The 15443-nt window shown below is 41.8% G+C and overlaps 1 protein-coding gene across 1 annotated transcript in view; it reads right to left on the bottom strand.

Annotated features, from left to right (window-relative positions):
- The window catches only part of grid1a (glutamate receptor, ionotropic, delta 1a), a 213958-nt gene that overhangs the window by 23351 nt on the left and 175164 nt on the right, over positions 1 to 15443 (bottom strand). Inside the window, exons 6-8 of the mRNA XM_061087538.1 lie at positions 10298 to 10471; positions 7863 to 8024; positions 7096 to 7215 (exon numbers count right to left, since the gene is read on the bottom strand). Coding sequence (XP_060943521.1) covers positions 7096 to 7215; positions 7863 to 8024; positions 10298 to 10471 — 456 coding nt within the window. The remainder of the gene's footprint in view (positions 1 to 7095; positions 7216 to 7862; positions 8025 to 10297; positions 10472 to 15443) is intronic.

The raw sequence follows: 15443 nt of genomic DNA, 5'->3' as shown, positions 1-15443 counted from the left end.
ATCAAGATGCATGCAGCTGTGTCCGATCTGTGTGTGTGTCTGTGTTTGTGTGTGTCTGTGGGGGGGTAAAATGTCAGCGTGCGTTGCCGGCTTCACAGCTATTTTCTCCATGAGCAGTTTTGTCCCCGGTAAAAAAAAAACGCCGAGCAATCTCTGCTCTGTAAAACTGAAGAACACTAAAGAGGAACACTTCTACTTCACAGAGCTTTGCACATCAACACGCCTCCGGGAAGGTCACAAACAAAACCGCCACGGCACCTGCATGTGAACGAGCGACACTCCACTGTACGCACTCTGCTCTCTGAATACCAGCTTGGATTTACGGATGAAGTTTTTTTTTCACTTTAACTGTGAACAAATCACACAGATATGAGATTTTCAAGGACACGACAGCGATACATGTATATACTTAGAAAGGATGCATTATGTGAAAAAAACATACTTAACGTGAAATGAAAGAAATCTTTTTTTTTTTTTTTTACAACTTTATTTATCATTTTTCCATACTGAAAACAGTTACATCATTAGTTATGCATTTCTTACAAAAATGAAAGAAATCTTGACGCCAAATCTCATCAAAGATTTTTTCTTCTAAGTGTCATCACGTCGATGATGATAAGGTTGAGACAGCCTTCCTGTATAAAGCCACAGCTATCAGAATCCAAGAGCTACTGTACTGTACTTTTCATCTATATCTCCTCTTCGTCCTGATGGGATTCAGCAATATCCCGTTTAAAAAGTCCCAAAAATAACAGTCCCGCAATTTACCTCATGGTCATGATGCATAATGCCCCAAAATGATCATCTATAATGGGGCTGGGTAAATGCCAATTACCGTTTGAAAATGACAAAGGGACTGCAGTCAAATAGCCCTGGATTCATGGAGCCCACAACGGCTTCAATTACTGTATCTCCTGGAAATGACCCACTTCCTTTTCATGGAACCTAAACTGCATCATTACAGATGCATAAGTGTAGATAGAGGTGGTTGCAGCTATTCTGCGTTTCCTTTTTCCAAGTTCAGTCCATCAGGTGCTCACATATTGACAAGACCATCATGCTACCAAGCCTCTTATTGACCCACGGGGCTTTGTCTGCCACACCAAGTCGATAGTCGAGACGCTCTTGTGTGCATGTGAGTGTGTGTACATGTGAGTGCGCTGAATATATTGTTTGTCGCATTGTCACTTCCTGCCTTATTTACTGCTCATGTCTTGAATCAGTTTTCTCTGCATCTGTCAGGGTTTCCACTGTTATTCTATTTTTTTTTTGTTCTGCTTTATTTGACAGTGACAGTAGAGAGAGGCAGGGAAGGGAGGTGGGGGAGAGATAGAGAGAGGGGGGTTACATGCAGCAGCAGAAGCTCCAGGCTGGATTTGAACCCAGGCAGCTGATGGGGTAAGGACTCTGTGTACACTCTGTGCACAATCCCCTCTTCCACAAGAGCTACAGGGAGAACCCAGAACTCCATTGTTCTACGGACTAAATGTTCTGTACACATGAATATACATGTATAGGTGTACAACTACGCAATATTATCATTTCTGCATAAGTGCATTAAGTACATATGTTCCCGACTGGATCAGTGCCAGTGGTTTAATAGCTAATCAACGGGAGCATGGTGAAAATCCAGGTCATTTCCATTAGTCAAGAAAAAAAGATCTGTCCTGGTTTAAATATATGATGCTCAAACGTGTACAAAGCTACATGATGCAGGACTGACTTTGTATCTCTGAGTTGGAAAATTAAAGTGAGTTAAAGTGGAAAGGAAATACGCATTAAGGATGAGAAGCATGAGAGAAGGAAACACGATTAAGTGTTCCTCGATTGAGCCGAAATCCCTCAGAAAATTAAATCAAAAAATTGTAGTGGCAAAATGAAAGCTTTGGGTGATCACACATTTCCCTGTGTTGCCTTAAGTATATCTGTGTCAGTGGTTGGATCAGGGCAGTGTACGCAGTTATCCTCGGCTCAGTTTCAGAGTAAACTGTAGTGTGTCTTGGAAAAGAGATGAAGAAAGACTGAGGCTCGCTACCTCGCTGCATACAGATCAGCCTTGTGATATCATGGCACAGTCTGGAAATGAACGTGAAAGAGTGAGCGGGGCTCAAACTTGCCAGTTCTCGTTAAAAAAATAATGGACTCTGTTTTCAACTCGTCGTATATGAAATAATAATATTTAATATTCTTTTTCTTCATCTTGTGAAGTGAGAAAAACAAAGGTCTGCAGGTGACGCTGTGAATTTAAATGAACTCTGTGGCGATAAGCTTGGTAACAAGTCTTCTCTTTTGTTTTAATAAGCACTTGAGGGATTCGGAGAAACATCATGCACATTTCATCCGGTTATGCAAAAGTCTCTGGAGGATTCAGGGTCAGGGTGGAATGACTGTGAGTGAACCCTGCCAGTTCGAGACGATAAAGCAGAATTATGTAAATAGAATGGCTGCATTTACAGCTCTGTATATTACAGTGTTACCATGTTGCAGAGTTATAACCTCACTGTGATACTTGACATGTGCTGCTGTGTTCGCTGCTGTTATAATAGACATGTTAGAGGAGCTGTGGGTTTATTTTAATGATGTTGATCGTTGGCTGAGGGATTTCAGTATCAACAGGTGTCTGGCACTGATCACCGTGGCTTGTTAATAAAATATAACTATCTCAGTTACCACTTAAGAGATGGGTAATTATCTAATGAGAAAACAGCTCTGGCAAAATAAAAAAAGAATTAGAATTAAATTTGAGGCGTTTAATTTGTCATGCCACATGCACGTGATTTGGAACACACACAGCGGCGAGCAGCAAGTAGAGACCCATCATCGTGAGGGAACCTTTAGAGCTGGGAGACAGAGGCTGACGTCTCCTCTGATTTGTTTGGTCACTTTCGAACTTCCACAGTCCTCGGCCTGTGGATAAGCCCAGATCCCATTTTTACTACTTTGATTTTTTATTTATTTCACGTAGAAAATAAACCCTTGATCACAAAAAACAAAACCATTTGCGATATTCAAACGTTATAGTGCTTTCTGTCCAGACAATCCTGGATGTGTTCACAGGCTAATCTTGCAAGTAGACACTCTTAGATCTATGGATACATTTCTATGCTCCTTCCTGTTGATGGATTTCTGCTTATAAATACTTATAGCTGCACTTGTATCACATGTATGAGAAAACATGCCTTGTTTTTAAGCGGTTTCTCGCTCATATTGCTGTTTCCTTTGTCTACACATGTAGGGGGAGGTTTCAGAACGACGCAGGTGCTAGAAAGTGAGTTCCTAAAAGCTTGACATCCCCAAACCTGGTCAATTAATCACTGGATCAACACCAACCCCCATGCAGATCTATTGTTGGCAAATGAGACTATTTTGTGCAATATCCCCTTGATAAGAAAGTGAGAAATAGGGTTAAATAATAGGATGATTATATCAGCCATAAACGACTACATGTTTTAAGGAAAAACTACATGTAATATTACACAAGGAGCTCATGAGACCAAGCCACTGATGAATACATCTATCAGAGGAGTGATGAAGGCACACTTGGCTCAGTTCAGGCAGCGGGAGACGATATGTGAGCTGGCTCCGGGCAGAACGTGGCTTCCAGATTTGGTTGTGGAGGGTATTGACTTGGACTAATGAGGGATGAGAACTGGCTCCAGTTAGAAGCACTTAAAACATCGTGGGGCATGAAAGCTGAATGAGTCACCAGAACATTTTAAGAATTCAATAAATCCTTTCACTTTTAAATCTAAGGCGGTTTCACTTTCTCGTTATCTTGGGCTAATGGCAATGCCACATGTCTCGGGCAACAATCCAATATATAATTATTTTCAGCACAGACAAGGTTATTTCGAAATAACACAAGAGATATGAATGGCGCCGTATATTTTATATATTTTACTTGAATGAAAAATGTATTTTGATGCACCAAAAAATAAATGTAGAATAGTAGAAATATGATTTTGAATAATACTCTAACACTGCCATCTTACTTTTGACATGTGCATGGAGATAACTACTGCATGACGCATTCCAGATAGGCAAGAAGGAACAATTACATTCAAATGAATTGACTTTCCTCTATAAAGAGGCTTTGGGTTGCGAAGCTGGAAGTCATTAGCAATATCTGCTTAGAGACAAACTGACACATCAATAAGAGCAAACTGGGAAACCAAAACAACAACAGCAGCATCGATCACTCTGCAGCATCGCCGGATGGTGGAGAAAACTCACAGTAGCCATCCAGGAAATAGTATTTCAGTCTTCATTACAGTTTCTAACCAGAAAGACGCCTCATCTAAGAGCCATCAGGCTGGGGAGAAAATGGACTGAATGCAGATAAACGATGATGGAGAGGGAGGAAACCGGGGCTGAAAAATGAGGGGAAAGGGTTGGGGATGAGAAGAAGATAGCGGAGAGAAGAGGATGGTTGATGGGATGAGAGGGGTGGGGGGGGAGAGGAGAAAGAGACAAAATGAGGATGGCTCCAAGGGGGTGGATGTGGGTCAGGGGGTGGAGCAGGACATGCAATCACAGTTAGACTCTACTCGGAAAAACACGACACGACATTACAGTACATTGCAGAGGAAAGCATGTAATGGCGTGTCGTTTCTCAGTGGCACACAGCAGCACACAGGGCGAGGAACATGCTGAATTCACTCTATTACAGAGAAACAGAGGAGCGATGCATGAATCTGTGTGTTTTCTCCCAGTAAACGTTCCTGCCAAATAGTGAGCAGAAACACAGATAGACATGCCAGGTAATGAACAACAGCACTGAATGCATTTGGCATCCCATTATCCGGCCTGGCTGTCCCCATTTTCCCTGCAATGATTCTGAGATAGAAATGCCCACATGTTAGTTTGCTCCCTGGCTCTGGCTGGCTGCTCGTCTGGCTGCACGCTCGTAGCATCTCCGTTCCACAACGCATGTTGGTGTGTGAACGCACTCTGGAGCTCCGCTGTGCTGTGAATGAATGTACGACTCTGCTGGTGAACATGTATGAGCAGGATGAACGGGAAGCGAGGTTCGTGAATGCTTTGATTGTTATGATAATGTTGTACCATCCTGCAAATACAGGCCTCCTGACCACAATCATCACAACACCTAATGAGAGAATAGTGTTTGGAATTATGGTGTTTACTGTATAGAGTGTTTATAAAGATGAATCCCAACATCTCCACTTCTAACCACTGTCCAGAAATGAAGCCAACAATACCCTGGTTATGAGCGCGGCCATTTTGCTCATTTGGAAAAGAGAAAGAAGTCTTTGGACCTCGAAGAACTGAAACAAACATGACAAATCATTTCATTCCGCAACCAATGATTCCCACTAACACAGAGGAGGCAAGGTTTTTTACCTATACTGAAGCCAGCCACCAGGGGGCAATCAGACACTTTGGCCTCAGTTTTTAGGGAGTAAACGTGTCGTCCATTTTTAAATGAAGTCATTGTGTTTGTTTTTCCAGTAGAGTTTGTGTGACTCGATGCCAAACAGCACTGATGCTGTTCCGGTAACATGTGACGATCCAACACCCGTCTGTAAATGTTCAGTGTTTGTGAAGTCTTCTATGTGTGTGTGTGTGTTTGTGTAAACACATGGCACTGTGCGTGGTGGGTGTCTCGTCCTCGCTAATGCTAATGGCCACATTATGATGAATTGGCTTCATGATTTCAGTTAGGCTGAGTGGTGATTAAATCTTCATTACCGCTTCTGGTCAGTCCTGCTCTACATAGATTGCCAAGAAACTCCATTTCTCTTCATTCTGCAAGAAGTCCCTGACTGAATCAGGACATCCACAGCGACAAACAAATTACAGCTCAGAGAGGAGAGCACAAATAAGGCTCTCAATCTCTCACTTCAGCTCTGCGGCGTTTAAAGAGCGGACAGGTCTCCCACCGAGGAGATGACGCTCGACGAACACAGCCTGCTCTTCATGAGGACAAAGTGGAGATAACTGTTCACATCACGCAACAGCGAATACAAAAGCAAGCCCTAGTATACAAACTCATCATATTTCTGTGTGCAGCGAACAGCAGGAAGCATCTGATGTATTTTACCCTCAGTGCCGCATGACACCTTGCGAGCCAAGATGGGTGATGTGGTGAAATGGTGGATTAAAGCAGAGAGACGTGGTTAATTCCAGAGCTCCAGTAGAGGGCACCCTCACACCTGACACCTCACTGACACATGTGCAAACCCTGTGACCACAGTTCTCAGGGACACAGCAGATTCTCTGTTCCACCTCCAAGTTACTCACATTCGCTGGACACAGAAAAAAGCAGGACCATGGATCTATTCAGAAATAGCACAAACAAAGCCAAAAAAAGAGACAGTTTCAAGCCTCCTGTGAAGTTTTTGTTCCTATCAGACAATCCATTAGACCCGCAGGACTTCTGAGTTAAAGGTGGTGCTCAATTCTGATCTCAGCAGACAGGCAGGTCTTTGCTCTTCCCTGTCGGTAAATGAGCCAGAGCAGGTATGTACTGTATCTACCTGACAACAGTTGTGGGAAATTAAGTATCAGGGGGGAACAAAAACCTGCAGGACATCAGTCCTCATGACTGAAATTGACTATTTAAACCAAAGAGGTTTGCAGGGGGGCCTTGAGATAATGAGCAACTATTTGGTTTCACTTCCGTATCACTCCTTAAACAGTGCGTGGTCACGTCCAGACAATGTCCTAGAAAAAGCTGTTTCCATCAGCAACTTCACAGAACCTGCTGTTCCCTCGACTCCCACCGAATGGACAGATTCGGAAGTCTAGCCAAAAAGGACTTTCTGTACAGATGCTTTAATCCAGTGTGGTCTCATGCATACAATCTATAACTGGGACACACCACAGTTGCTTTGTGAAATGAGAAATTCGGGGCGCCATGCCGCGGAATGCATTTCACTAATAAATAGCAGTGGATATATCTGACAAACCGAACGGAGAAAAAAGATAAGCCATTAATAATCTGCAGGGGGAAAAATAACAAAATATGGACACATAATCATTATCGCTGTATTATGTTTATTTACCACATTGTGAAATGTGTGTTCCCAAAGAAACAAGCAGGAAATAAACAGGTATAAAATATTCTGGACTGACCCGTTTCACATCTTTCCCAAACGTCTCGCTGTAGCTGGTTCCAAGAATCTCAAACTGGACGTGAGAGTTGGAGCCTTCGGAGCGGAAGTCCATCACTCCCGTCAGTCCACTGATGCGTCCCTGCAGCAACAAGAAGCGGAGGACATTTACTTCCTGTTTTTATTTGACTTTTAATTCTGATAAGGCATTCGTTATGCAATCAACTCATCTTAAACAATATCTTTTGTATGAACATTAATTTACCAACAGAAAAAATTAGTATGAGCATCAACACGAACATAGATCTAAGGAGAGCCACTGCTTTGTTGTTTCCTCATGCACGGTTTGGTCATCATACTGTATATGTCACAGTTGAGATTAAACCAGCATGACTCACTGGAGGAAGAGAAATTCCATTATCAGATTGAAATGGATGGAATCAAACCACTTCCCAGTATTCGCACCGTTATTTCATTGGGAGAACGAAGAGGGTTACACAAGCACAAAGAGATCAAAGCCCGAACATCTGACACAAATCCATCCCGAGGCCGAATCTGGAGATCACATTTAATAATCAGCTTCCTTCAGGGTATTTTCAAAATAATTGAATTTGAGTCTGATGCATCTTCCGCAGGGATTAGACTTCAAAGGACGTTCCACTGAAGTGTTTTGAATTCATAAACGTTAATATTTTATACTGTATGCTTTTCACATGTGCATTTATCTAGAGAATTCATAATGATAGAATACTGCAGAAGCTGCCCCCTTATAATTTCAAAGTAAAATACCTTCTGGATGGTGTCCAACATGGACCACCCTCCGTTCCATGGCTTGGTGGACTTCCTCATGCAGTTGAGACTGGCCATACTGTGCCATTTCCTGTCCTCCAGTTTCCTGTAGAAGGCATTGGCCAGCATCAAAACACTGTCGTACAGGTAGAGGTTGGACACCTGTTGGAGAGAAAAAGGAGGAACAGTTTTAATAAATGCATTATTTGTTGCTGTCGGTGCAACACAGAACACTATGATCATACAGCTCAGTGGGGAAGATATATGAATGAGGTAGTGGCACCAAAGCAGTAGGGAATAAATGGCTGCCTTTTGTTGGCAAGATTAAAACAGCAGCCTCTGACTCTCCATGTCTCTAAGTTGCCGTACTGAACAATCAGGGGAGTGAGCTGATTACATATGAAATTATTTGCACGACTTAAAATCGAGATAGTTTCTGTTTCAGTCATCATCCTAATGAGTTTCATGTTGCCATCAGCTCGGCTGTCTCCCTCCGACCGCCGTGCATGCTGTCAGATATCCTGTCTCCTGCCTCCCGTCTTGGAGTGACAGTAGATCTGATGGATCCTCTGGGTCAAGTCAAGTAAAATCCTCTCACTGAAAAAAGATCCATGGAGGCAATGCGAGCTGCCACTCCAGGCCCTCGCTTCACGACACATCTGGGCTTCGGTCCAAGCCTCTCGGTGGTTAGACATCATACAAGTCAAGACGACTTGCCTCGGGGTCACTCGCTGAGACACTATGTTGCCGTGTTTTCTGAGGTTACACCACAGCTGACTGCTTGTGACTTGTGCAGGAAAAGCACTGACTGACTCCTCTGTGTACTTATCCAATGAATGAAGCATTCTGATGAATGCTTTAACTGCAATTACCCGATATTTAACCCTCCTTTGTGTGAATTATTGAGAACTGTGGGTGAACACGCCACATGGTTTCGCCATCTGTCCGGAGCAGGGCTTGAAAGGAATGAGAACATTTCAGTAGAGCTACGGAGCCACTGCTTACTGGCTGGATTGAGAAAAAGAAAAGTCTAAGAGGTCTTAAGAGGTCTGAGGAGCGTGTGATGGGGCTGAAAAGCATTTCTTCTGTCTCAACTCTCACTGTCGTAGTGACTTCACCCTCAGGTTGGGCTCCTCCTGACAAACCCTTCATTCAAATCAATGCTAATCAGTTTGAGAGCATACAATGGTTTCCCCCCATGGTAAATCTCTATAAAGCTTGTGGCAACTCTGTACTTAATTAACAAACAATACGTTGCTTTTATTACAATATTCACAGTTTTGCACTTTAATAAAAACAAGCTTCTCTTTACTTTGAAACAATATTTCACTCCGTTCCTTATTCCCTAGCTACAGTGAGCTGCAGTCATTTATATTCATGGACACTCATGTTCGTCATAATTACCTTATCTAGGGAGTTTAATCTATATTCAGTTGCATACATAATCGCTTAATATTCATATTCATGTGGCACTTGGCAGATGCTTGTCTGTAGACCTGCATGTGCCTGCATACATATTATATTATGGGCTGTAGAGAGTGTGATCAAGTAGGAATCATGGTCTCACCACCTCTCAGCTCTTATACTCTACACAACATGAAAATAACACAAACACACTATCTAGTATTGTTTTCTTGTGCAGTCACTGCACTTGATAACAAGTATCCCTCCTGTTGGCCGCCGAAGAAAACATTCCGGTTGTTCCAAAAGCTCAAAGTCGCAGCAAATGGGATGGAAAAGAGGGAAGAAAAAAACACCCCCTTGCACCTAGTCTAATGCTCAGTGCAGCCTCATCCATCATTCTGCTTCACGGTGCACATTCCACCTCCTCAGAGCTCAGCATCTCCATTGTAAATGCCTATTTTTTGCTGAATCTATGCAAAATATACAGAGCATCTGCATGTAAAGTGGAGAATGTGGAGAGATTTGAGATTTTCCTTTGGAGGTTTTGATGCATTTTACTTCATGATACTTAGAATTGGTTTTCGGTAAGCTTCTTTTTTTGTGGGAGCTTGAAATACATAGCAAAGTTTTTTGTAGACTTAATGTTAAATATTTCAGAATTTAAACATGTTTTTTCATATCTGTGTCTCATAAGTCCAAGTGTGCTGGCCTCTGGTGTTGTATGAGAAAACACTTCGCTTTCTTCACTGTCCATTGCTGCATCTCCTCTTTTCAGCCTCTGTCTGTAAACCCCCCCCACCCCCCCCAAATGAAGTCCATTGGGCCCTAATGGCCAGCTGACCCACTCTGTTGTGATTGGTCTACCACTTCCAACGTTTTCTATGAGGGGGAGGTGCTCTCTTTGCCACATTTAAAGTTTGCAGAACTTTTACATATACGACAATACTCAAGGAAAGGGCAATCTGAAAAAGCATAATATATGTCCTTTGATAGCTTTCAATATAACTTGGTAGAAAGTTTTGCTGTTTTACCTCCAGGGACTGCACATAACCTTCCTGTGGGTCACAGAGAAGGGAGGAGATGCGATGGTTGTTCCTCATGCAGCGAACGTTGCTGTCCCTCCACAACGGGAAGATCTGACGAATAATGGTCATCCTCCCCAGAGAGCTGTGGACCAGCTCCATGATGTCGGGATCACTCACCTCCTGAATAAGAAGATAACACGAGGAGTTTATTAAGTATTTCCCTTTATTATAAGTCTAAAGTTTGTCGGCACTTTTTATTAGATTGGGATTTCAGTGCAGAGGGGAATCGTGACACGAACCATTTCAGTTTCTGAAAAGCAGTTTTCTGAGAAGAAATTCGGATTAGACACAAAATCTCTGTGGGGGATTGCGTTCGCTTCTCAGCAATTAAAGCATTGGATGACACACTGGGGGGGGGGGGGGAGCAGAGCGATTAGTTATGAGACAAAGTGAGGTAAAGTGAGGATAACTCCAACAAGGCTGCGGTTGGTGTAGCGACTGCGTTCCAGCCCGGCCCAGTGTCATCCCCTCTGGCCCATGTGTTTCATGCCTCTATCAAATAAAGCAGAAACGGCCACATGTAAAGAAATTAAAAAAAACTCGGCTAACAAAAGTTTTTAGGAAACAAACTTGAATGGCCCAACTGTCCACTTGAGATTCAACCACGCTGCACCAAACCGCTCACACTCATAAATATGAGTTCTCTAAAGCAGCCGGATTCTTTTTTCATCATAATCAATGAATTATTCACAAGGGAAATATGATAAAATGAGAAAGAGACAAAGCCTGGATCCAGCCCAGAAGTTAACGTTGTTTTTTTTATCCACACCCTGCACGTCCACCAAGTTTCAATTTTTCAAGAGGTTTTTCATGATCCTACTAAAAACAACAATGATAATGAGACCAAGGTTGAAAAATAAACTTTGCTTAAGTTGATTTAATTAATTTTATTTTCTCTGTTGCGGTTTGTTGGACATAAAATCACTGCACATTATCATTGATCTTATTAAAGTCAAGTCACATATGACTCTGTCCCGGCATTCAATCATTTCACCACTTGATTAAACCAAATCAAAATTTTCCGGCATAAACAGAGTAAGTGAATTTTAGTTTTTATATAACCACAAGTGTGTTGCATTCCTTTTTTTTAAGGTCCTGAGCTTCACCATAATCAATTTTCAATAAGATAGCAGAGAGCAGCTAAGGGTGCCATTATTTTTTAACTTATTGAGTTTCGTCACAACGTCTTAAAGGATCAACCAGGCAGTTCTTTCTATGTTGACGTAAACATATTCAAACTAAACCTGTGACTTGGCATTTTTTGCAGTTTTTTTAATTTCATTTATAAATCCATGTGCTGAAGATTAGAGCCTGAAAAACAAAAACAAATTCTTCTGCACTTGACTGTCCACCCACTCATCATGTATCCCGCTCGTCCCTTTGAGGGTCGCTAGGGGAACTGGAGCAATCCCAGCTGACTATGGGAGAGAGGCTGTGGTGAGTCCTGGACTGTTTGCCACTCCATCACAGGGCTGACATACAGAGTCTCATCTCATAGGAAACCTGCCTGTGTTGTTATTCACATTTCACCGACACATCAATGCATATTTCAAGTACATCGATCACAATAATAGTGCGGCTGATCTTTGGGGTTACTGAAAGGAGCGATGCATGTGTGGAGGGTCAGAGGCGATTCATCCTGTTAAAGGCCCGATCGATACCCAAGAGAGAGCGAGCGGCCTCCTGGTCTCCGGGGCAGGACGCTGGTCAATGCTCGGGCAGACAGCGAGTCTCCCGGGAAACGATGGGTTCATACGCTATCTGATAATAAAAGATGAGAGGGTCAAAACGTAAGCAGCTCTGGATTGATACAATTTTTCAGCACACGCCTGAATCCGTGCTCTCTATCCGTTTTCCTTATCAGACATTCTGATCTTTCCCCTTCGCATCGACCTCGCTGTTCTTTCGCCGGTCTCTGTCCTCGCTCACTGTTCTGTACGTGTGCACGGCCTTCCTCTGTTTCATCCATGTCGTTTTTAATTGTTCATTATCTTGCCTCCATTATTACTCAGCCTTTATATTCATGTTATCTTATTTCAGCTGAGTCAATCTTGATTTTGTTTGACATTATTTGTTCCTTTGTTGTGTTTTTTTTCCCCTTTTCCTCACGTTAAGATCTTGTGTCATAAACATGTTGTTATTTTCCGTGCAGCACCGCTTTAGGGTAAAATGCAAAATGAGTTGACAACATGAGAGCCGGTATTCCCTGTGATCTGAGTTGAAAACGCTTCTCAGGTGATTCCAGCTCGTCTTGTTTTATCCTCTGGCTTCTGACTCTTCACAGTCAGTCAGGTGGAAAAAAATTAATATTCATGAGTTGCCGTGGCACATTAATCAGACGAATTTATGCCGCACGGTTCACGGAGCCGAACCCTCACGTCCGAGCTAATAAGTTCCGGTGCCACCCGGTCCGAGCGCGTTGTCAACATCGCCGGTGACATCTGTGTCACACGCTGACCCGGTGGTGACACTGACCAACGGGGCACAACCAACAAAATGCGTGGCCTTAAAGTTCTGTTCCAGGAGAAAGTACAGACCATTAAGTCATTAAGGCACTTTGATGTATTTCACTTGTGCAATGGATAGGGAAAAATTATCTTAGCAATCGTACCATTAGTACATGAAGAGAATAAAAACTATGTGTATCAAGGCTTTGGACTTAAGTGGTCGTCCTGTGGTTTTAAGCACTAGAATCACTGGAGACACATTATTAATCTCACATTATTATTATCAACAAAAAGGACTAAAGAGACTTTGTTATGGAATTATAGCCTCAACAGGTGCTGAGCTCCTCGGAGGAAACCCACTCAGCACGGCCATGTTTCAATGACAGCCGACGACCAAAATACATTAATCAAATCAAGTTCAGCTGACAGATAAGCTAAATGATCCTCTTTGTGCCGCTCAGTCAATGTTATTAATCTTTTCACCAGAAATAAATAAAAAAAATGTACCCGTAATCATGACAGAAATTTAATTAGGAGTTAAGGTTTTTTGAAAGCTGCAGGCGACGGAACTGAGAAGCAATGCAAGTCAAGGCGGAAGAACAAAGCACCGTGTGTATGTCATTCCTTTGAGTTGTTTTTTCATTCACGTCCATTTTTATGCGCTTTCAGTGGATTGTTTAGAAATAAAAGCTCATTAGTAATTTAGAAAATAAGCTCAGGATTACTTTATTACTATATTTAGCGATTTATCTGATTATAGAAGCAAATAACTGAGGTCCTTTTGGCTTTTTTCACATGAGGCATTGATTTGAAAAGGTATAACAACGTAAAGTAACATAATACACAACTTTGTGTGATTTGTAAGACTGACATTTATCGGAGGTTTACATTTTCAGTACATTAACCCTACTATTGAAACATTTCTGCATATTGTGTTCTGAAAATGTAAATAACAATCATTACTCCTTGGCCTCAAACATTATATACATGCATAGGCGCTAAACATATAACTTTCTCTCTCTTTATATATTGAAAAATGTCAATTTTTGCAGATCTGCAAAAAATGTTATAGGTAGTAATTAATTTCCTCAAAAAGTGTCAGATATCTAAACACAAAAATATACTATGCAACTGATAAATAGGACTTAAATTTGATATTGTATGACAATGGTTAATAAAGAGTAACAATATCTTTACTGCCTCAGGTGACTCTGCAACTGCAAAGTTGAATTATTCGTTTTTTGGTGATTGTTAAAGCCTCGGTCGATCTGTTATGCTAATGATGATTAAGCTCGGGTTTTACTGGGCTTTAGTAATAATGCTCTCACACTCTGCCTGTAAAGACTTATCAGTTAAATAAACTCATCACAGCGTCAACTCTAGAATTATCTCTATAAACAGACTCTACTTGTGAATATGCAGAATCTGTCGGGATACGATTTCAGGGCCTTCTGGTTTCTGTTGCTGATTTGACTAATTACATCTGTGCAGGCTTTGGTCGTCCTCAGGTTAAAAGTGTGTGAGGATCAAAAGAGGCCGAACACTTTGATTGATTGCATCAGCTATAGGCTTTTCAATTTATCTGAATTCATATGTAGATAGCTGTTAATAGAGATTAGCCAAAAGGTGTGAAACATCCAGTTGTCTATGACGTCTCTCAACCCCCTTCACGTCTCATATTGCTATTCAGACTATAAACAGGGTTCAGCTAATGGAAGACTTGGCCTGAGTCTACAGTGTCTACACTAGAAGCTTCAAAATATTGGCCTTTGCCCCAAGAGGAAAATTCATCATCAGCCGACGGGCTCAGAGGTCGTCTCTGGAACACGATTAATATATGTCTGTGTCTGAGCGTCTTTACACAGACTGAAATAGAATCATTAGGGGAACAAGTTGGACATTTACCTCAGGGAGTGACACATGATTTTTTTAACAATTTCTGTGAGCAGCCGTGGAAGTGAATAAAACCTCCACAACTTCCTGACTGTCGGCAATGACGTGGTTATTTTATGAAAGAGGCAACAACTACAGCAGCATGTGGTATTATTAATATCTCCTATTACTGGTCAGACAAATTGAAGCAGTTCCATTCAGTTTATCGTATGTTCTCATGCACATTATGATTCCACAACTGAACAACAGTCTGGCTGTTCACAGTTCCTAAGTGCAGGAAGGGAAGCACTTTGAATGAAACCGAAACAAAGAAAGGACCATTTACACTTAGTCATGTGGTCTGAGAAGCCGGAAACTCTATGTAATTTCATACCAAATTACACTTCACTGTCATCAACATAATGATGGTGCTTGTGGTTTTTTCGTTGTGAGTCAGCCACTCACCACTCCCGCAGGAAACAACAACAATGAGGAGAGATCACTTAAGATTTTTTTGAGAAGCGGAAAAATGTATTCACATTCATTTTTATAAGCCTAGTATAAATGTGTAGGTCATCCCATTACACAGCCTTCGTTAACGAGACCAGTTGAGGAAGTAATGCACAGAGCAGCCCAACTGTAAGTGCAGAGTAAAGATGTGTTGGTTGTTATTGGGTTTTATTGCTATGATGGAACTTATATTACAGTGTGGAGGTGCGGCGGGGTTCTATTTAATTAAACATGCAGTGTGTAATTTGAATTGCCCACTTAAT

Source organism: Limanda limanda, chromosome 15, assembly GCF_963576545.1.
Source record: "Limanda limanda chromosome 15, fLimLim1.1, whole genome shotgun sequence".
Classification (NCBI taxonomy): Eukaryota; Metazoa; Chordata; class Actinopteri; order Pleuronectiformes; family Pleuronectidae; genus Limanda; species Limanda limanda.
The sequence above is the reverse complement of the archived record's forward strand: the minus strand, read 5'-3'. Positions and strand labels throughout refer to the sequence as shown.